The 21,339-nt window shown below is 57.8% G+C and overlaps 8 protein-coding genes across 8 annotated transcripts; 5 read left to right on the top strand and 3 right to left on the bottom strand.

Moving 5' to 3' along the window:
- Positions 1-577: 577 nt before the first annotated feature.
- On the top strand, positions 578-1,778 carry HRG_08748 (alcohol dehydrogenase groES-like domain-containing protein; the record flags this gene model as incomplete). The annotated part of the gene is made up of 3 exons (XM_044867219.1): positions 578-1,128; positions 1,182-1,293; positions 1,353-1,778. The coding sequence occupies 3 exons, from the start codon at positions 578-580 to the stop codon at positions 1,776-1,778; spliced, it is 1,089 nt and encodes a 362-aa protein (XP_044718106.1).
- Positions 1,779-2,208: 430 nt separating this feature from the next.
- Positions 2,209-4,064, bottom strand: HRG_08747 (cytochrome p450 domain-containing protein; the record flags this gene model as incomplete). The annotated part of the gene is made up of 7 exons (XM_044867218.1): positions 2,209-2,358; positions 2,423-2,667; positions 2,761-3,187; positions 3,243-3,361; positions 3,418-3,661; positions 3,715-3,878; positions 3,950-4,064. The coding sequence occupies 7 exons, from the start codon at positions 4,062-4,064 to the stop codon at positions 2,209-2,211; spliced, it is 1,464 nt and encodes a 487-aa protein (XP_044718105.1).
- A 710-nt stretch (positions 4,065-4,774) lies between these two features.
- Positions 4,775-5,350, top strand: HRG_08746 (serine hydrolase (FSH1) domain-containing protein; the record flags this gene model as incomplete). The annotated part of the gene is made up of 1 exon (XM_044867217.1): positions 4,775-5,350. One exon carries the CDS (start codon positions 4,775-4,777, stop codon positions 5,348-5,350), a length of 576 nt encoding a protein of 191 aa, XP_044718104.1.
- Positions 5,351-5,665: 315 nt separating this feature from the next.
- On the bottom strand, positions 5,666-6,816 carry HRG_08745 (mitochondrial carrier protein; the record flags this gene model as incomplete). The annotated part of the gene is made up of 4 exons (XM_044867216.1): positions 5,666-5,697; positions 5,750-6,102; positions 6,160-6,642; positions 6,695-6,816. 4 exons carry the CDS (start codon positions 6,814-6,816, stop codon positions 5,666-5,668), a joined length of 990 nt encoding a protein of 329 aa, XP_044718103.1.
- Positions 6,817-8,663: 1,847 nt separating this feature from the next.
- Positions 8,664-10,005, bottom strand: HRG_08744 (methyltransferase domain-containing protein; the record flags this gene model as incomplete). The annotated part of the gene is made up of 4 exons (XM_044867215.1): positions 8,664-8,905; positions 8,955-9,624; positions 9,676-9,785; positions 9,999-10,005. The coding sequence occupies 4 exons, from the start codon at positions 10,003-10,005 to the stop codon at positions 8,664-8,666; spliced, it is 1,029 nt and encodes a 342-aa protein (XP_044718102.1).
- A 3,323-nt stretch (positions 10,006-13,328) lies between these two features.
- HRG_08743 (ras family domain-containing protein) lies at positions 13,329-14,519 on the top strand (the record flags this gene model as incomplete). Its single annotated transcript, XM_044867214.1, has 4 exons — positions 13,329-13,351; positions 13,722-13,841; positions 14,020-14,398; positions 14,454-14,519. The coding sequence occupies 4 exons, from the start codon at positions 13,329-13,331 to the stop codon at positions 14,517-14,519; spliced, it is 588 nt and encodes a 195-aa protein (XP_044718101.1).
- Positions 14,520-15,942: 1,423 nt separating this feature from the next.
- HRG_08742 (arginase family domain-containing protein) lies at positions 15,943-17,419 on the top strand (the record flags this gene model as incomplete). Its single annotated transcript, XM_044867213.1, has 4 exons — positions 15,943-16,086; positions 16,229-16,355; positions 16,454-16,783; positions 16,845-17,419. The coding sequence occupies 4 exons, from the start codon at positions 15,943-15,945 to the stop codon at positions 17,417-17,419; spliced, it is 1,176 nt and encodes a 391-aa protein (XP_044718100.1).
- A 515-nt stretch (positions 17,420-17,934) lies between these two features.
- Positions 17,935-19,765, top strand: HRG_08741 (tRNA synthetases class II (D, K and n) domain-containing protein; the record flags this gene model as incomplete). Its single annotated transcript, XM_044867212.1, has 2 exons — positions 17,935-19,577; positions 19,639-19,765. The coding sequence occupies 2 exons, from the start codon at positions 17,935-17,937 to the stop codon at positions 19,763-19,765; spliced, it is 1,770 nt and encodes a 589-aa protein (XP_044718099.1).
- Between the last annotated feature and the right edge of the window lie 1,574 nt (positions 19,766-21,339).

Genomic DNA, 21,339 nt, shown 5'->3' with positions numbered 1-21,339 from the left:
CCCTACACAGGAGCGTCTGTCCCCATGTTTTAGTAAGACCACCATTCTTCGACAGGCTCATCGTTGGTTCATCCACGGCTCACAGGACAGTCGGGTGAACGGGCGGCCCCCCCGGCCCGGCCTGTGGGGCCGGGGCGGAGTGCGAGGGCCGCCAAGCCGGGGTTTCGGATCCACAGTCGGCATCTGCGTGGAGAGCCTGCAACACGCTGTTGCAGAGCTAAGCCCACGTGGTGCCTCTCGGTGTTTCTCAGTTGACACGGGCTGCGGAGGAGCCGAATGCTGCCTCGAGAACTCCGAAGGAAGACGACAACTCCGAACCGAGCTTCTGTAAGCCCCAAACACCGAAATCCCGCGAGATGCAGGCCGATCCAATCGTCAACATCTCCGCGGAGACTGTGCGGTGCTGCGCCATTATCGCCACGACCAAAGGGGCGCTGCTGGTTTGCAGCAGACACGGGCCGGCCTGATACTATGCAAGGAACGCTGGCGGGCTGCCATGGCGCATACCGAACTCGACCACAATCCATTGTCGTGCACCCCAAGTGCGCCTTTGTTAGACTATAGCACTGCCTACGAAATGGCTTCCATCGGCACCGGGGATTCTGCACCGCCCGCGATTCATCCGGCGGTGGTTATCGAGGCCGGAGACCGCGTGCGAGTCCGAGACCATGTACGCTTGCCTGCCCTCGAGAAAGACCAGTTCCTGGTGCGAACGGAGGCCGTGGCCGTGAACCCTAGCGACACCAAAATGCGCGGGGCCTTTGTGACTGCCGGTGGTGTGCTGGGCACCGATTATGCCGGCACAGTCGTTGCCCGTGGGCAGGGGGTCACCGAGGTCGAGGTTGGCGACAGGGTCTGCGGAGCTCAGCACGCTATGGATGCCAACACGCCTCTTCGCGGATCGTTCGGTGCATACAACATCTCCGCTGGCAAGGTCTGGTTGAAGTTGCCGCCCTCGGTCAGCACCGAAGGCGGCGCTACGTTCGGTGCCGGCATCAGCACTGCAGGACTCGCCCTGAAGCTTCTGGGGCTGCCACTGCCTGATGCTCCAGTTGCGAAGCCGGCATATATCCTTGTGTACGGAGGCAGCACAGCTACTGCAACAATTGCCATGCAGCTGTTGAGCCTGTGAGTTGGGCAACCGTTTGCAACTGTTGAAAGGACGTATTGACCCATCTCAGTGCCAACATGATCCCCATTGCAGCTTGCTCGCCGAAAAACGCAGACCAAGTCAGGGCCTACGGTGCCGAGGCGACCTTTGACTATCGCCAGCCGGACTGTGCCGCCAAGATAGTAAGTCCAGTGTTCCGCTTCGTCCGCATCTTCTCGTTGACGGCTCCGCCTCGCACCAGAAAGCCTTCACGAAAAACAACCTGCGGTACGCGCTGGACTGCATCACGACAGTCGAGTCCACCGCCTTCTGCTACGCCGCCATTGGTCGTGCTGGTGGCAAGTACGTCGCCCTGGACCCGTTCTCGCAGCATGCTGCTACGCGCGCCAATGTCGTGGCCGACTGGGTTCTTGGGCCATCCATCTTCGGCGACGGCTCGACCTGGCCTGCTCCGTACGGCCGACCCCCGAGTGAGGAAATCCGTGCCTACGGCGAGAAGCTGTGGGCGCTGGCGCAGAAGTTGGTCGACGAGGGCAAGCTGCGACATCATCCCGTGAGAATCCTTGAAGGTGGGCTCGAGGAGGTGGTGACGGGAATGGAGATGGTGAGGAGCGGGAAGCTCTCGGGAGAGAAATGTGTAGTGCGTCTGGCCAAGGCAGGATGTTGACTGGATCTCGCGCAACCGACCGAGCCAAGTCATCGTCATGTTGAAATTGTGGTGACTGGTGAGGACCAAGAGTGCTACGAAGCAACCCTTTTGAAAAGTTCATCTACCAAAACTCCCCCGTGTTTGCGGCGTGTGAGCTTCTACTGATATCTATGACGAATCGGTCGAGACATCTCCCTCCCATGGCGTTAGTACAAGAAGCCGGCTTCTCACCATCGGTTAGCTGGAGAATCAAGGGTCTTTCGTTGCCCGATTCACAAGGGATCGATCTTCTTAGCGGTCGTTGCTATCTCATCCATACTGTCCGTGCCTCTTGTTGTATGACCGGTGACATGGACCCTTTCAGCGCAAGATGGGCCGAATATCACTTGAAGTAATGGTAGAATTCCAGCAGATATCTTGATGGCGCCTACGACTGGAGCCTACTATTTCAAGCAACAACCTGTGCATCTTTGGTATTCTCCACCAACCGTTGCATAGCCGCGTCGGATCTGAGACTGATCATCGCCTCGACGCCTTCCTGCTTCGCCAGCACAGTCTCCTTGATTCTCCACTCGTTGGTCGGGTCAACAAGCCGGATCTGGTCGACGGTGAGTCTTCCGCAGAACACCAACATATGTCTTGCGCGGGAAGAGGGGGCTTACGTCGAAGACGGAATACAAGGTCGCCATCAGCTTGTACATTTCGCATCTCGCAATGTTTTTGCCCATGCAAGCCCGATCGCCATGGCCCCAGGTTAGATCTGCCTTGTTCATCTGACGCATGCGCTCGGCGTAGTCGTCCCCGTTCTCTGTCGGACTCTGCAGCCAGCGTTCGGGCCTGAATTCATTGACATCATCGCCGTAAATGTCCGTGTTGAAATGCGTGGTGTAGCCTGAAACGGCGACTGCTGTGCCCGGGGGGAGACGCTGCCCATCGGCAAGCCTGAGGCCAGGGCCTGGCGGAACCGCCCGTCGCGACAGCATTGCTCCGATGGGATGACATCTGAATGCTTCTCGGATGACTGCGTCGAGGTATGGTAGCTTCTGGACGGCGGCCCAAGGAGGCGGCATTGGGAGGCCCGAGGACTCGAGCTCCTTGTGCAGCCTCATGGCAACTTCGGGATGCTTGCCAACGAAATATACAACAGAGGTCAGCCCGATGGTCACCGTGTCTGCACCAGCGAGCAGTGGTGTGGTGACGTATCCGTGAACCACGCGCTCATCCACGATTTCCGGATGCTTCTTCCGGGTTTCCAAGATCTGGCTAAGCAAGTCCTCTCGGCCGTCATTGATTTTCTTGGCCCCGTTGGCCCTCCTGGCCTGGATGAGCTCACGGGCTCTTTTCGGGAACGATCCCATGCGCCGTTCAAACACTTTTGTAACGGGGCTGCCCTTGAGGAGAGCGTGAACCCAAGGCATACAGGAAGCCTGCAAAGCATCAGTCGCCGCGGACGGGAGAGCCAGATTATACGGAGGCGCCTACCATGGCTCGGTATGTCTGAGCAGCATCGACGCCTTTAAACATTCCCTCTCGATCAGCTTCACCTTTGATGAGTCCAAAGTCATTGGAAACTGTGAGTTTCATGATGGTGTCGTACGCAACTACGAAGACATCAGTAACCGCATCCGGGTTCGACATGGCTTCAACGTGGGCGTACAGTAGTGCATCCATGAAAAGACTGGAAGAGATTTGCCTTTGCCATTGTACTCTTGGTTCAGCTTTCTGACCAGCAGGAAGATGTTTTCGTCAATGAAAGCTTCTGACTTTACCACATTTGACATGGCGTACACTCCAGCGATGGGCCGCTTAAGAGAAGCATGGGTCTGAGTTTCCTCGCTGGCTATGAGGCTTGGGTAGTGAACACCTTTCAGCTCGGTCCGCAGTGGCATCCAGTGATGGCTCTGAGCATTGAGTCAGTCAACGAAGCTGGAAACCTTGGAATCAGGATGCATACCTTCGGGAATGGGTTCCTTGTGGCGTAAACTTTGTCTATCATGGCTGGGTCTGAGAAGATGACCGTTCGTGGACCCACGGCTACCACAGGGCCATACTCCTCTTGCATGCGCTTGATGACTTGACAAGTTCGCCCATTATAAGCATCAAGTGCCTGGAAAATGTCTATTTGGGCGTTAGACTAGGCCATTGCAAAGGACAGGAAAGAGAAGAGCAGAAGAAATTTTGAACTTCACCTGTGTAGCGGCGCCACCAAGGTCCCGGAATGGACCATAGCCCTGTTCGTAGGGGCGTTGCAAGAAACCACAGAAGGCCCGCAACGGCGCAGGATAGAAGCCAAAATCCAAGCATTTCTTGTCCCTCAACATGCAGTCTCTTCGCTGTAGTGTCGCGTGTCGCGGCTGGGTTGTGTGGGGTGGGAGAGAATGCTCCCGAGTCGCCAGAGAACAGATATGGAGTTAAGATGCGTTCACTATGGGTACAAAGACATAAGATGGATTGTGTGTCGCCAAGCCGGAGAAGGGCAAGGGGTTCCCCAGAGCTAGCTTCAGCAAGATCTCATCGGCGTTTGCTCCACCACCGGTTGCGTTGGGATGGATGTTGAAACGCCGAAAACACCGAATGTCGACCATGAGTCCGAGACTCGGGTCTTGGCCATGAATACACTGAGTGGAGCGAAACGAGACCAATGGGCTGTACAACTGCCCTGTTACCCTTGTACTATAGAAATCGTTCGAACAGACCTTCGGTGCGCGTGTCCGAGTCGAGGCACGGCAGTTACCACAGCGTCGACGACACACTCAGCAATCAGTAACTTACAGTCATCACGCCAGCGTTGAAAATCAACCAATACTTCCAAGCAGCAATGTGGGTGATGTGTTGCGCGCGAATGGGTTCTCGGACCAGGGGCTGACAGGTCAACCAGGGTATCTAAGAAACCTTCCAAGGCGCTTCTGTGCTTCCACGGCACTGGCTCGAAGGGTTCCATCTTCAACATCCAGCTGGCGAGAATTTGTTTCCTGCTGGCGAACGAGTTTGAATTCATTTTCCTCGACGGCCCAATGGAGTGCGTGGCAGGGCCCGGTGTTCTGCCCTTGTTCGCTGGCCACGAGCCCTACCACTGCTGGTTTGGCGGCAACGACACAACCATCGAGAAGAGCATGAAGAAAATCGATGCGTCGGTCAAACAGGCGGTAGATCGATGGAACAAGATCAAGAGCAACCCTGAGGCAGAGATCGTTGGCGGCATCGGGTTCTCCGAGGGCGCGCTCGCCCTCTCGATGCTGCTCTGGCAACAACAGCAGGGCATGGTGCCCTGGTTGTCACGGTTGCAGTTTGCCGTGATGAGCTGCTGCTTCTTTCCCGGCGAGGCTTCCTTGTGGCTGAACGCCAGGGCCCAGGACTTCGGCCTCAGCAAAGCGCACATCAATGTCCCCACGCTTCACATACATGGTAATAGGGATTTCTGCCTCGGCCGCGCACGGAGGCTGGTCAGAGCCCACTACCAGCCCGAGTATGCTACCGTCATTCAAACAGAAGCCGGCCATCACTTGCCAACAAAGAAAGAGGAGGTGGCAGAGGTGGTCAAGCATATCCTCAGTTTGTCGACGACGGCTCCATCGATCGCCGTAGCATAGCGTGATGTCAATTAGATTCCTTGTAAGCAATGGACGGAGTTTGTATGGATCCATGCAAGCGAGGCCTGCGGTTTGCAGTAGAAAATTGTGGCTGCTCTCCAACTCTTACCCTTTGGTGAAGAACATGTGCGTCTGGAGATTTACTTTCTTTCACGTCAAGCAAACGCGGCCACTCACACAGATGCTGCGTAGAGCGCAGAGTCGGTTCAAACTCTTGTGGAAGAGGCCGAGGGTCGTTCAGCGCATGTGTGATGGTCTGGCACATCATTCCTTTTCTATATTGGCACTATGGTACACCAACCCCTAATGCATCCTTTACTTGGAGATCTCCACGCCATTGGTAGCGCCTGAAGGCAGAGTTAGTTCGCGTCAAAGGAAACAGGGAGCAGAAAAACTTACCGAGGGCCTTCTTGATATCTCCGTAAATAGCGAACTGGCCAGCAGTGAGACCACCGACCATGAACAGACGAGTGGGAAGACCAGCGAAAGAACCGCGGATACCAAGCTCCGCAGCTATTTTGACAAGGCGCGAGACAGTACTTTCGCCCGGCAGACCCTTCGTTTTATTGATTTTAGAAAGCATGGTATCAGCCGGTTGAGAAACGATTGCAGCAGCGAATCCAGCAACGAGGCCAGAAGTCAAGTTCACGGCTGTCTGGGCACCACTCGATAAACTAGACTTGTCAAGCTGGGAGAAGATGGCTTCGGAGACCTTCTCGAAAGCGACGAACTTGGTGACAGTGTAGGGGACCCTGAATACCTGTGTCAGCCGGAACCCTTCTTGAAAATGTCGCGGAGGTCGCCATTACTGCTTGAACAGGATGGGGACAAATCCAGAGTAGAAAGCGCCGATGCCTTCCTGCCGAAGAATCTTGCTGAAGCCACCGACCAGACCGTTGGCGAAGCCCGGTGTCGAGACAAGACGGATACGGGTAGCCTCGAGAGGACTAAGAGCAATCGAAGCGAAGAACTCGGCGGAGGCGGCGGAGACAGAGTAGACGGCAGTACGGTTCCGGCGGGCCGTCTCGAGGCCGAGCAAATCGATCGATTGCTTCTTGAAAAACTCGTAGCCACCAAATTTGAAGGCTCCCTGTATGAAGTATCCGGCGAAAGTTGGGCCAAAGCCGGTCAAAAGGGCACCGGCTCCCTCGTTCTGGATGACCTGCCGGAAACCGCCAATCATGCCACGGTTATAGGTAGCCGGTTCGAGCTGAATCCTGGTTTTGACGCTGGATGGTGTCAGTGAGTAGTCGTGGGTGCTAGTGGAGCTGGAGCTGGAGCTGGAGCTGGAGCTGGGGATGGACACAGCAGCTTGTCAAGTTGGACAGGGCAACGATAACGTACACATCGACGGGAGTAAATGCGCCGTGAGTGACAGAGCAGCCCATGGCGCCAGCAAGAGCAAAGCGAGAGTAGAGATCAATGCCCTGCGGCCCCTTGGCCGCATCACCAGCAGAGGGACCCATTGCGACGTTGGTGATCGAGCTGGTGGTAGGTGAGGGGAGTTGCGGCGGAGGAGCGAAATGACAACAAGTGGAAAGAAAACCCCCTTATAAATTTTACCAGTCTAATTCTCCGAGGTAGGAAGAATTGAAAACATCGGAAGTGGGTTCGGCGTTGCTCGGTTCCCCGATTTTCACGGCTACTGCTGCTCTTCCGATTGGCCATACTAACTTGGGAAGTCCTACAAAGTATAAAGGTTTAGTTCTTATAAGTCAGCCCCCCCCCCTACTTCTAGCATACCTAACTGTCAAGCTGGTAAAATACCGCTACACCATGCAAAATGAGGGCACCCCTAATAGAGGTGTTACTAACGCGTATTATAGGCCCTTTCTTGTCCTGATACTAACCTATGGCATCTATAATAATACTATTATGCTAACTTATAAATTATATTATGACCGGGTTTTTTATACATCTTTCCTTTATACTTGATGCAGGAAGGAAAGATATCTTGGTCGCCTGCTTTGGCACGTGCCTAGTTAATCATAAACGTCTATATCTATTTATATAAGGTGCCGGTAGAGAGATATAGATAGATTCGCCAGCCTGGTCATGCCGGCATAGCAATTGCCCAGCTTTATTAGCTATAGTATATATTTAAGAGCGTATTTAATAATGCCTTAACCCTAGCCTATCTACTGCAGATGGCTCTATGTCTAGACCTAGACCAGCTTGATACATAACATGGTCTATTTCGGCAATCTCGGTCTCAAGATAGCGTAGGTTTAAAACCCGATTCGCCTCAGGTTTGGTTTCATTAAGGACCGGTACCAGGACATAATTCTACAGAGTATACCAAGAGCGACGATTAAGCACGATATATCCATCTTTATTGAGCATGAGCTGGCAAGAATCCGAATTGAGTATAGCATGCTGGTACCGGAGGAGGGACAGCTGCCACAGAATTGGCCCGGGCGGCTCACCACCGAGTCTCTTATCGAGATGGCAATCCCCCTCTTTATCTTTGCTGTGACTGTTTGTCGCTTTCTCGCCGACGGTGAACTCGGAGATCCGAGAGAGAAGGTAGAGGAGGTTTTACACTATCGAACCCGGAATCCAGAATGCCGACCGGATGATACTTATCTACTGGTGTTGAGCACGCTTCTCGGCCGGCTATCAACCAAGACGAGGAAGAACAAATTTCTTTGCCGAGTTTCAAAAGATTGTCGGCTCTATTATGGTCCTGGCAGACCCTCTCTCGGCCGCGACACTCTCGCGGATTCTCTCTATATCCCAAGAAACCGTCAACAGCCAGCTGAGCATGCTCCATTCGGTTTCAAGGGTTCCGAAGTCGACCAGGTCCCCGGTGAGGCTTCAGCATGAGTCCTTTCGCGACTTCTTGCTGGGTCCCGAGTCGCAGGAGGAACATGATTTCTGGGTTGACGAGGCACAGGCGCTATGTCTCATGCGGCGAGCACCGGAGAGCATCCCCATGATGCAGAGCCTACAAGCTCTTTTTGCACAGGCTCGTTGATGACTCGCAGGCCATGAAGTCGACGAGAGGATGACCAATGGGATTGCTTACTCTGTTGAATGCAGTGTGACGGGATAACTGCGCTTACCGACTTCGTTCGCAGTCGATGCTGAACGGATCCTCAAGACAAACTTAGCCACAATTACAACAGCACCTCTCCAGATATATTCCTCGGCACTCGTCTTTGCTCCGCAGAGCAGCATCGTCAGGAACACTTTCGCTCCTCCTGACGGCCCGCAACAATCGACTGCTGTTGTGGCGCGTCGACGAGGGTACCCATGCCTGCATCTGGACGCTCGAGGGCCCTAAAACCTCAGGCCAGGCAGCAGCCTTTTCTCACCACTCGTTGCTCCTGGTGTCGGCCTGGCGGGACGCGACAGTCCGGCTCTGGCGCACCGAGACGGGCGAGTGCGTCTGGAGACATCCAGAGAATGCCGTAGGCCAGCGTGGCATTTTCGCCAACTCCATCCGCTCTGTTTCCTCACTCTGCACTGTTCCAGGAAAACGCGCCGCATGCGGTGCGTGTATGGCGCGTCGACAAAGGCGAGTTGGTGCAGTGTCTGTCTCGTGACTCGGTGCTGCCGCGGTGCGTCGTTTTGCTCTTTTATTATAACTCCTTCGGCTTACAAACAGTAAAATCAAATCCAGCTCTCGGCGCGTCAGCACCAATAGCAGACCGTGGTATCTCTGGTAAAGACCCAGTGGCCTTCCATTTAGTGCCTGTTTCCTCGCCAATTCTATCCCACAACTGCTGCCACGTCTCAATATTATGACGATACCAGCCGAGACCTTGCTCTGCATGGGTAGCAGGGTCCAGAGGATGGAAATCTCCAATCTGTCTCCCGATGAGCATCGGGTTCTTGACATCCGGCTTAAAGAATTCAACGAGCCGTATTCCAAGCTTTACTTGGTCATCCCATTCAAATAGGTGAAACAACCCTGCAGCGTGGATGATACTGACTTTTCCATCAACCTCATCAAGTGAGTGGCCCTCCAACTCCAACAAATCGCCTGCAAAGAAACGAGCAACGAACATGCCGCGATCTTTAAACAGTTCATAGCCCAGGTCCATAAACCTTTGTTCGATGTCAGTCCCCATCAAATTGGCAGCGGGCGCACCATCAGACGCTAACTGCCGCAGCACATAGCCGAAAGCACACCCAGCGTCAAGCAAGATGTCTCCTGACTTGATGCGCTGGACGATGCTGGGGTACTCCGGCAACGTGGTGATGGCATAGTCCAGGAACAGCCAGCGACCAATGCATCCGTACGGGAAGACCTTCCTGGCTTTTTCACGCTATTAATATTGATTAGCTTCAGCGTATCTTTAGGACACTGAGGAACTTACAACTGCTCGCAGGTGACTCTCGATCTCGTTTGGTGGGATTTTGCTGTAAGACTTTAGTAGAGACCATGCCTTGGCTTTATTAGCTGGCAGCTCTTCCTGGTAAGGCTCGTCTCTGGATTAGTGTGTGCCATGCTGGCAGGGAATAACTGTAATCAAGAGTTTCAAAGCTGCTAGAATAAAAAGACCCACAGAGCTTCTTCTCTCCAAGAAATTTCATCGGAGGTAATACATCTTCTTATACGAAGGCAGAGCCCACAAGGAAGCACGAATAGACAGTCACGGGTCACGGCCAGCCAGTCACCGTATGAGTCATCGATACGTACATACCATGTATTATTACTTAGCTGCCTAAGATAGGTAGTCAAGGCGCCTGCGAAATCCAGCCACACTTCGCGACAAGTAAATAGGCTCAGATGCCTTGATGCCGGGGTTACACCCTTCTAGCCTTGCCCTGGTTGAATCGGACGCGCGGGTTCCCGGGCAATGCCGCCAGAGGTCGACTCGCCCGCGCAGCAGACGCGGGAAGCGGGATTCTTGCATCGCCAAGGGTCTCCTGCATATCGTTGTACTGTACAGTACGTCCGAGGCCTGCCCTGGCGTCAGTCGCATAAGAGACGAATCAAAATAAAACATAAAAAAGGGCGCGGGAGCGGGTAAGCTGTCGCCAGTACATTGGTCGGCGGGGGGCCTCTCAATCTCCGCGCGTGGCTCTCGCGGGGCCTCGTCCGCAGGGCTCCCGCAAGTTGCACGGCAGTGCGTGCTGCGACGACGACGGCGGCGGCGGCGACAAGACAGGTGGCACGAGACGGCAGGCCAAGATGACACGTTTCGAGGCTGGCCAGCCGCCCCGGGGGTGGGGAGACGTGTTCGAGAAAGGTCTTGGCCGTCAGCTCAAGCGAAATGTGTACTTTTGCATGCAGTACCGTACGATTGCGCCGTCTCGGGCTGCTGCCATTGTGCCTAGACGAGGCCCGCGGGATAGCATGAGGACAGCGGGCGACAAGACATGGACCCGTCTCGTCTGTTGTCCCGCCGTTTTGCTGATGCTTCCTCGATGCAGGTTCCTCGATGCAGGTTACCAAAGCCAGTCCATCGCCACAGCCACCTGTGCGCCCTACACATGGACACATGGCTTTTGCCGGCCTGGACTCGGGGCCTCCATCCATGATTCGGCCTGCTCCCGCCGAAGAGCGAGACGGTGTGGACCGGCGAATTGCGTGGCCGTCCGAAGGCCCGCGGTTGTTGATCAACAGAACAGGCGCCGCGCGTTGCCAAGGTCCTGATTGCCAGCCGGACAACCCACCATTGCGGCTTCGGCGGTGGGTCGTGAGGTGGGTGTCAAGTCGTGGGATTTCCATCTAGCGAAAGCTTGGCTTGCACGCATCGCCGTGGAAGAAGGGGTCTTGACCAGGGATGTATGTTTTCGGTTGCATGCCGCGCTGCTTTCCCCTGACCGGGCTCGAGTTCGGTACAGACAGCACGCAGCCTTCCTGGGGGCGGAAACCGACGATTGGCCGCCTCGACGTCCTTGGACATGTATCCGCTGCAGCCTGCCTGCGCCGTGGAGGCCACGCAGGCGAGATGCCAATTCTGTACCCTGCGTGTGTGAGGGCGAGCAAGCATGAGTGTCATGGTAAGCCGTGATGGAGCAAGCGGATGCTCCATCTGCTGGTGGCTCGATGTGTGAGTTGCCGGCCTTTGCTGTCGAAATTAATTACGGAGGCGAACTGTGTTGGTTGGGAGGTACCGGGTAGGCAAAGGCGCCGGAGGGAGAAAAGGTCCCGCCCGACCTTGGGCATGTCCCTCGTCCCCACACTTCCTCCGCACCCAGGGCATGGATACATCTACGTACTAATTAATTAGAGTCCTTTGGCGAATTCGATGATAATTAATTACCGCATGTCTTTTCTGGTCCCCCGCCAATGGCTTGTCACTCTTGGCCTCTCTCGGCACGAGCTACCTAGGTAGTTACCCTACAGGATCTTTGATATTTGCATATGCCGTCTATCTGTATATCCAATCTCGAGATGGATGCACACCGACGGCAAGTCGGAAAAGGGTCCGTTGGTTTCATCATGTTTCTGCCCCCCGGCCTCTCGCTAGCGACCAGCCGGCGACCAACCTTCCACAGCCACCTCGTGCACTTGTTAGTGCCAAGTGCCAAGTGCCACGGCCTTGATGCACTTGGGCAATGTGCAGTCCAGTAAGCGGTTGCGCCTAGGCTCCCAGGCTTGGGCCCTTGGGTAGCATCCACCATCCCTCTGCTGCTGGTATGTGGTCATGACCAACCGTCAAAGCACGCCTTCGGAGGAGCAGAGAAGGCAGGAAAGGCTGCGGAGTAGCAGTGAGGTCATTCATCTGTGCGCGCGTCCCCCGCCAACAGTGGGCCTGCCAGCAAGCAAGCTCCCAAACATTAGCAAGTGGGCGGGAGGACGTCGTGGGAGTGGTGGTGGTTGTTGTTGGGGGAGGGAGACAAACTGGATGCGGCTTTTTGCCCATTTATGTATATGGTCCTTGGACCTCGTCAATGTGAGGGAGGATGCAGCAGCAGCACCATGATGATGGCGCTTGTAGATTCTCTTCCCCGCCCATTGTCGCGAGGCCTGGCTGGCGCCCCGCTTCGCCTCACCTGTCAGGGCCAGACGTGTCTCCCGTGATGGGACATGGATACATTGTTCGTCATCCAGGATAATTAGACACGAGCCTCGCAGCAAGGCCATGACAGGGAGCCCGCTGGCATCACATCACCCGGGCAGCCCCCGTCTTGGGGTTACTAAGTACTTACCCACTACTAGTACCTGGGTAGGTAGGTAGTAGTACTGATTACTCCGTACACACGAGTACCTCACTGCCCTGGACAGTCTCGTCCGCTCCAGTGTACGGAGTAATTACCTGGTGCGCTGGTCTGCCCGCCCGAGACACCCTGCGGCCAGGGCCGTACCCGGTACCGCCGACGGCAACGGGCACGAACCACCACCGCCCAGTCGGGCCTAGCAGGCTAGCCGCTGGCATTGCTGGCCGGCCTGTGCAATAGAAACGGGCAAGCAAGCACCCTGGACAGTGCAAAACAAACACATCAACCACAAGCTCTAGCCTCTGGGTCCCCCCCCACCGCCTGCTGCCCGCCAACAGCACCCAAGGGACCCCCAATTTATTTTTTCCACAGCGCCCCCTACTGGTGGCAGCAGCGGCACCAGCACCAGCAGCACCAGCAGCGCGCCAGCGGGCACCACCACCACCACCAGCCAACGGCCCCTTCACCCACCCGCTAAATTCGCTTCCATCCTCCATCGCCTTGCTTCGCCTCATCGTCCGTATCGCCGCCCGCTGCCGCTGCCGCCGCGCCTCGTTGAGTGGCCTCCTCCCATTCTATCCTCAACTCCCTCGTCGTCGTCGTCGTCGTCGTCGTCGTCGTCGTCGAGTTCGCTCTCGCTCGCTCGCTCCATCTCCATCATCTCCAATCCTTTCCGCCATCCGCCATCCTCGTCGCCGCCTCCGCCTCCGCCTCCGCCAGTCGCCTCCGCTACCGCTGTCGTCCTTCTTCCTTCATCCATCCATCCATCGTTGCCTGTCGGCCGTCTGCGTCGTCGTAGCAGCTCGAGCCTGCACATCCTAATAGACCGGCTCCTGTCCAGGAGCACCCCAGCACGACCATGGCCGTCGTCGCAACGATCAAGTGCGTCAAGAGAGCCTCCCGGGCTTGTCCCTCTTCCGCCCCCCTCTCTCCCTATCCTCGCTACCCTTCCCCTTCCCCTTCCGCGTCGCTCTCTCGTTCGCCCTTTGCCTCGCCCGTTCGCACATGCTCGACCGGTGCTCTGGCTTTTGCGTCGCACCGGCCTATGACAAACGAGCTGGCTCTGCTCCAGTACCCATCTAGGCGAACGAGAGCCTTGGACTCCCTTGCAATGTTCGGCGTGCTGCTGGGCCTGTTCCATCTCACGATGATCGAGCCCGGACCCTCTTTTCCCCATCTGGACCGTTTGACTTTTTTCTTTCTTGAAAAAAACAAGGTTTCCCCCTTTACTGACTGCTGCCGCTGCTTTCAGGTGCGTCGTCGTTGGTGACGGTGCTGTGGGCAAGACGTGCCTTCTCATCAGCTATACGACCAATAAGTTTCCCTCGGAATACGTGCCGACAGTCTTCGACAACTATGCCGTCACGGTGATGTGAGTGGGCCCTCTGCTCTTGATGCTTCCGCTTCCCCTTTTGGACCCTCGAGCCTCGGGCTGCCGCCGCCCATGGACGAGCCCTTGGCCTGCGTGGCTATGGTCCTGGAGGCTAGGACGCGCATGCTTGAACCGGCAACTGGGTTGCTTCTAGCTCGATGCTGACCGGCCGCGGCAGGATTGGCGACGAGCCCTACACCCTCGGCCTCTTCGATACGGCGGGCCAAGAAGATTACGACCGGCTGCGGCCCCTCTCGTACCCCCAGACCGACGTCTTCCTCGTATGCTTCAGTGTCACCTCCCCCGCCTCCTTTGAGAACGTCCGCGAGAAATGGTTTCCCGAGGTTCACCACCATTGCCCCGGCGTCCCCTGCCTCATTGTTGGCACCCAAGTAGATTTGCGGGATGACCCGAGCGTCAGGGAAAAGCTGGCCAGGCAGAAGATGTCCCCCGTCAGGAAAGAGGACGGCGAACGCATGGCCAAGGAGCTTGGCGCCGTCAAGTACGTCGAGTGCAGTGCGCTGACCCAGTTTAAGCTCAAGGATGTCTTTGACGAGGTACGCACTCCCGCCCGAGAGACTCGGCAAGAGACATGAGACTGACGGGCTCTAGGCCATTGTCGCTGCACTTGAGCCGCCCATGCCCAAGAAGAAGCCGCACAAGTGTCTAGTCCTATAAACCAATCGACGAAGAGGAAGAACGGGAAGACGACATACAATTAGCAAATACCTCGATATACAGTACTTTCATCTCCGCCTCGAACATGGCATGCATGGCTAGAAGCGGGGGGAGTTTTGCTGGGCGGGATTGGATGACGAGCTGGACGAGCAGGTGGCAGTGCTAGGTGAGGCCGAGCGCATGGGCAGGACCTCGAATCGGCATTCTTCTCCCCTCGTCGGATACCCTAGCCTTGTCGAGTTTTTGTGTGGATTGGAGACGGCTCGCGTGCGGCGGCGGGCTCCCCGAGAGAGAGAGAGAGAGGATGAGATGTAGGGGAGAGTGCGTGTGGGAGAAAGGGGGGGGGGAAGAGCGAGAGAGCGCGAGAGCGAGAGAACAAGAGAACAAGAGAGAAAGAGAGAAAGAGAGAAAGAGAGAAAGAGAGAAAGAGAGAAAGAGAGAAAGAGAGAAAGAGAGAAAGAGAGAAAGAGAGCGAGAGAGCGAGAGAGAGCGGAAGAGAGAGCGAGATGCTACTGTTGGCTGTACCACGGGCGAGGAAGCGGCAGACCAGGTTGGATGATGCGTGACTTGCCGTGGATAGGGGCGAGAGAGAGGCCGTCTGTAGCCTGAGCCCGCCGCCGCGGCTTTGAAACCTCCCTCTTCCCCCCCCTCCCCCGCGCGCGGCCTTGCGTGTTTGGCTGATTTCTGCTGTGCCTGCATCCCCGGTGGGCGGTTGTGCCGCCTCTTTATTACTTGTTCTATATTCTTTGGGGGGAGAGAGGGGGGGGCGAGGGGCCTCGCAGATGTCGATGCATGCAGGCCGGACTGCTTCGATAGCACAGTTTGGCGATTGGAGTGCAATTCAATTTGACGGTCACGATGATTTCGGGCGGCGTTGGTGAGTGAGGCGGGCCGAGATAACATCATGACGATGATGCTCTCCGGCGGCTAATGAATGGAACAATGGAGACACAGCTTTGGCCATGTACTAGGCACAATTCAATGTCAGGTGCCCCCTCCCCCTCCCTCGGCTTTGTGCCGGACCCGGCGTCAGAGGTTGATGCATGGCCCGGCGTCCGCGGACCCTCGCAACTCCCGCCGCCTCTCCCGGCGAGGGGTCCAGATGGAGGGACAAGCCCGCCTTTGGTCCCTTTTTCATTTGCCTGTGTCGCGTGCTGCGATTGACCGGGAGCGTCTGAATGAGCGGCTTGACATAATTATTTATCTCGCTGCAGACGCACATACATACACTTTCCTACGACAACAGTGTGAACATATACGCCCAGCTCTGCTCACGCTCTCTCTCTCTCTCTCTCTCTCTCTCTCTCTCTCACACGCGCACGCACACATTCAGTAAACGCTTGTTCAGCTTTGACCTGGCATTTCACTGCATCTACACCGCTCGTCACGGCATCCACCGAGCCGGGCAAGTTGACGGCAAGCCATGAAGTCTGCCGCCGCCCTCGTGAGCCTGCTCCTCTGGTGTGGCCTGCCGTCGGCTTGCCACGGGCACGGGAAGCACGACGACGACGACAAGGAATGGTCAAAAGAGGAGCTGGCCGAGCTCGAGGCGAAATGGGGCGCCGAGGTGAGTCTACACACGCACAGCACCCGCCGGCCTGGTCTGGGGAACACAGCGTGGTTCCGCCCTGGATGCCTGCCTACCCGTTGGAGCTCCTGGGGCGACACGCCGAGCTTGAGGCTGACCATGTACGTGCCGTTTCTCTCAGTGGGGGTTCTCGGGAATCGGGTCCTTTGCGCATCTCGAGCACGTCAAGTGCTTGACGGACCCAGGGGCGCGGTACGACATTGCCATCATCGGCGCGCCATTTGACACGGCCGTCACGTTTCGCCCAGGTCCGTCACCCAGGTCGTCCCCCTTGTTGTCGGGCCTTCGTCGTGGTCTCCCGTCCCATCCTCGGCCTGTCCTCGCGACTGACGGCAGAGCTTCAAAGGCGCCCGATTCGGCCCCCGTGCCATCCGCCATGCTTCGTCTCGGCAGACGGCCTTTCGCGGCTTCAACCCGCGGGCCGGCATCAACCCGTACCAGAGCTGGGCCAAGATTGTCGACTGCGGAGACATCCCCATCACGCCCTTTGACAACAACATTGCTCGCGAGCAGATGACGCAGGCCCTGAAGAGTCTGGGCGAGCGGGCGTCGGTGTCGGCGCTGAGCCCCAAGCCCAGGATGGTGACGCTCGGCGGCGACCACAGTCTGACACTGCCTGCGCTGAGGGCCCTGAACCACGTTTACGGACGGCCGGTCCGGGTGCTTCATTTTGACGGTGAGAAGCCCAGCAGTCAACAGCGGCGTGTCAACTCAGCGGGGCTGACTGGCGATTGCAGCGCATCTCGATACGTGGAATCCCGAGGCATACCCGTCGCACTGGGGCGCCACGCAGTTCACGCACGGCTCCATGTTCTGGATGGCCAAGCGCGAGGGCCTGCTGTCCAACTCGACGTCGGAGCCGTCGGTGCACGCGGGCCTGCGGACGCGGCTCAGCGGCTCGGCGTGGGCCGACTACGACGACGACGGGTCGCAGAACTGGATCCGGTTCGCGGCCGACGACATCGACGAGCGCGGCACGGCGGGCATCGTGGCGGGCATCATGCAGGCGCTGGGCACCGAGGACCCCGTGTACCTGTCGGTGGACATTGACGTGCTGGACCCGGCGTTTGCGCCCGGGACGGGGACGCCGGAGCCCGGGGGGTGGACGACGCGGGAGCTGATCCGGGTGCTGCGCGGCATCGAGGGGCTCAACGTGGTGGGCGCCGACGTGGTCGAGGTGTCGCCGGCGTACCAGGGCCGCGGCGAGGAGACGGCGCTGGCGGCGGCGCAGGTCGTCTACGAGGTGCTCACGTCCATGGTCAAGCGCGTTCTCGAGGACAAAGGCCGGTCGAGTGGCAGGGACGAGCTGTAGGGGAGGCAAATGACGATTAGTTGTGTCTCTCTCTCTTGCATCATGGGGGCAAGGCAAGTCGTCGAGATCCCCCCTCTTCTTGGGAGGCCAAGACATGTGTGAGGAGGCCCTCCCTGCAAGGGCTGCAAGGGGCACCGACTGTCGTTGGGAAACGAGGATAGACGGTGCGTCAGGCAAAGGCCGATGTCGCAGCGTCGTTGCTGTATGAGTTCTGTTTGCGTGTTGAGTCACCACCAATTGCCGCCATTGTTCACCGTGCTGTGTGTGAGTTGGCTACCCGGTACCTACCTAGGTAAGTAATACCAGTTTACCTACTACTTGTATGTACCCCCGACCCTCTCGACCCTCGACCCCGCCATCCCACCTTTCTTTCCCGGGCCTCACTCCTCGTCGGCGCTCAGCACACGCACTCTCGCCCACGGGCTCCAGCCGACGCTCGTACACGCTTCGTCAAGACGTGCCTCTGCCGCCTCTGCTCGCCCATTGCCTACCCACCTCTCGCCCCTCACCTCACAATGGCAGCTGTGCAGGAGCTCGCTCACCGCGTCAAGGGCGGCGCCGACAAGTTCTACGTCGACACCGACTCGGGCGCCGACGACGCGGCCGCCGACGGCTCAGAGGCCAAGCCCTGGAAGTCGCTCGCCTACGCCTACATCCAGAACGTCGACCGCCCGGCCGCCCAGTACCTTGTCCGCGCCTCCGTCACGGGCGCCCTGGGCCCGGACGAGGACCCGGCGGCCCGGCTGGCGTGGAAGGAGCCCGCCAAGAGCGCCGTCAAAAAGGCCCAGAGCGCCCTCGATGTGCACAGGAAGAAGCTGGTCAAGCAGCAGCAGGCCCAGGCCGCCGAGGACGCCCGCAGGCAGCAACGCCTCGACAACCTCGAGGCCTCCAAGAAGATTGTGCTCGCCGAGGACGCCTCGCTGCCCAAGGCCGTCAATATGACCATTGCCGACAAGGGCGTCGCGCTGGGCGACGGCGCCGGCCGCGAGGGCTCCCGAGTCCGCGTCTCGGGCCGCATCCACCGGCTGCGCGCCCAGAAGCAGGCCACTTTTATCACCCTCGTCGACGGCGGCGGCCACCTGCAGTGCGTCTTGCAGGCGGGCGACCTGACCAAGACGTACGACGCCTTGACCTTTGCCCAGGGCACCTCGCTGACCCTCTTCGGCGAGATGCGCGAGGTGCCCGCCGGCCAGCAGGCCCCCGACAACCGCGAGCTGCACGTCGACTACTACCAGGTCATTGGCACCTCGCCCGGCGACGACGAGGCCATTACCAACAAGGTGTCGTCGACGCAGAACCAGTGGGACCAGCAGATGCTCGACAACCGGCACCTGGTGCTGCGCGGCGACAACGCCTCGGCCCTCATGAAGCTGCGCGCCCACGTCGAGTGGGCCTTTATCAAGGCCTACCACGACATGAAGTTTGTCAAGGTGTCGCCCCCGGCCCTGGTGCAGACGCAGGTCGAGGGCGGCGCCACGCTCTTCACCGTGCCCTACTACGAGGAAAAGGCCTACCTCACCCAGTCCTCGCAGCTCTACCTCGAGACGGTCCTGCCCAGCCTCGGCAATGTCTACTGCATTGAAAAGTCGTTTCGCGCCGAGAAGAGCCTGACCAGGCGCCACTTGTCCGAGTACACGCACGTCGAGGCCGAGCTCGACTTTGTCGACTTTGACGACCTCCTGGTGCACCTCGAGGACATCATCTGCCGCGTCATCGACACGGTGCTCGACGACGCCGAGATGGCGGCCCTCCTCAAGGAGCTCAACCCCAGCTTCAGCCGGCCGTCGCGGCCCTTTATGCGCATGAAGTACTCGGACGCCATTGAGTGGCTCAACAAGCAGGACCCCCCCATCCCCAACGAGGAGGGCAACCCGCACGTCTTTGGCGACGACATTGCCGAGGCGGCCGAGCGCAGGATGACGGATGCCATCAACCGGCCCATTTTCCTCACGCACTTTCCCGTCGAGATCAAGGCCTTTTACATGAAAAAGGACCCGAGCGACGTGCGGGTGACGGAGAGCGTCGACTGCCTGATGCCCGGCGTCGGAGAGATTGTCGGCGGCTCCATGAGGATGGAGGGCTATGAGGAGCTGCTGGCGGCGTACGACAAGCAGGGCATCCCGGCCAAGGACTACTACTGGTACACGGATCAACGCAAGTGAGTCGAGGCCCTTGTGAAGGAAGCCGGGGCAGAAGAGATGTACTGATATCCTCGACAGGTACGGCACGTCGCCTCACGGCGGCTACGGGTTGGGCCTGGAGCGCTTCCTCGCGTGGATGGCCGCCCAGCACACTGTGCGGACGACGTGCCTGTATCCCCGATACATGGGGCGCTGCAAGCCGTGAGGGCACAGGGCGAGGGCGACTTTTGCCGAGGTGACGAAGCTGTTCGAGGCCATTGTCTGGGGTGTTGGGCCGGCCACGACTATGAAATATAGAGAGTAGATTCAGAGGCTCGGAATTGACGCTGCTGCCATGGGACACACAGGATTGTGAGGAGTCGGGCGGACGTATTTGCCGGGCCTAGTCGCTGAGGCTGACGAGAAAGGGCGGATGTCGCAGACGGTACTTGGTAGTGGCAGAGCTAAAGAAAAGAGGACCCAAGCTCGGGCAAGCCACCGCATGGACGCGTATGTGCACACGTTATGGAGCAGGGGCACGTGAATGAGTTTGGACGGCCGTGTTTGTCGACAAGGAATACGGCGAAACGTGGAGGAGCATCGGACGGGCGGGACTGTGAGAAAGCGACAAGCTTGGCGGCCGTCGATGTAACAAGTTCGTTTCTGCTCGGCCATCTGGGGGATGATGCCCAGTCTGGGGATGACGTCTGGGGACAACGTCTGGGGGAGGTTGAGAGAAGCGGGTATTGGCGCCGTCACCTCTGCCAAGCAAGCATGCAAAGGAAGAAGGTGCCTCTCGACACCTGGAACTGGAAGGCAGACGGAAGTGGGGACGATTAGGGGCTCGACACGCATCGGAAGTGGTTTCGCCTGGTCGACTCGAGGTGGTATTCGGCAGCTTCCATCAGCGGCTGGCTTTCGAACTGTGCCTCGTCTCTCTCGGAACGGCCGACGGAAGCAGGGCCGGGGCTTTTGCGACGAACCCCCCAAAGTGTGTGATTTGCAGCCCTCTGCGACGGTCGATGAGAAGGAAAAAGGTCGTACTTGGGCCTTGTTTCATCTTCTGTTCTTCTGCTCCGTTACTCGGTCTCTGCGACTCGCCAGCCCTGCGTGTGTGTACGGTAGCTCTAGGGAAGCCATCGTGACTTTCCGAGGTTTTCATAGAAGAAGGGCTCTCCCGCACTGTGCACACGGCGGGCCCTCATATGTAGGTTACAGTTTTGGGGGGCGTCCCGCTGTAGATGCTCGACTCACCCCATCCCCACATGTCCCCTTTCCGCCCCCTTCAAGGGATTCAAGGGAGAGGCCCGAAGCATGTACTCCGTACTGTCCTGTCCTGTATCCGTACTGCACTGTAGGTAATCATAGGTACGTACCTCCTTAAGTAAGCTACCTACTTACCTGCTGTTCTTTGGACATGCACCAGGAAAAAGGGGGCGTCTGGAAGCTCGTTCCACCCAAGCAACGCCGCATGTCGAGAGGGCGGGCTCGCAGTCCGTCGTCGACCTCCTAGTTCCACGAGCATGAGCATAGTGGCGATGAAAATGAGCCTCTACTGTAGCTCTGCGATGTCTAGAACCTTGGCCGGAAGACGGTACAAGTCTCAGGGCCGGCGCCGAGACACGCTCACGGGCAACCTCTTTTGCTCGTCTTTCCCTCGCGTACGGACATAACTTATACCAAGTACGGAAATAGAGGCCATATATCATATATGTATGTGCCGCAGCGCAGGCCTGCCCTCTACGGACTACTGTACGGATAGGAGATATTAACGGGATGACACCCGAGGCAGGCCCTGGA

Source organism: Hirsutella rhossiliensis (genome assembly GCF_020360975.1).
Source record: "Hirsutella rhossiliensis strain HR02 chromosome Unknown scaffold00010, whole genome shotgun sequence".
Lineage (NCBI taxonomy): Eukaryota > Fungi > Ascomycota > Sordariomycetes > Hypocreales > Ophiocordycipitaceae > Hirsutella > Hirsutella rhossiliensis.
Note: the sequence above shows the minus strand (reverse complement) of the source record. Positions and strands in the feature narration are given on the sequence as shown.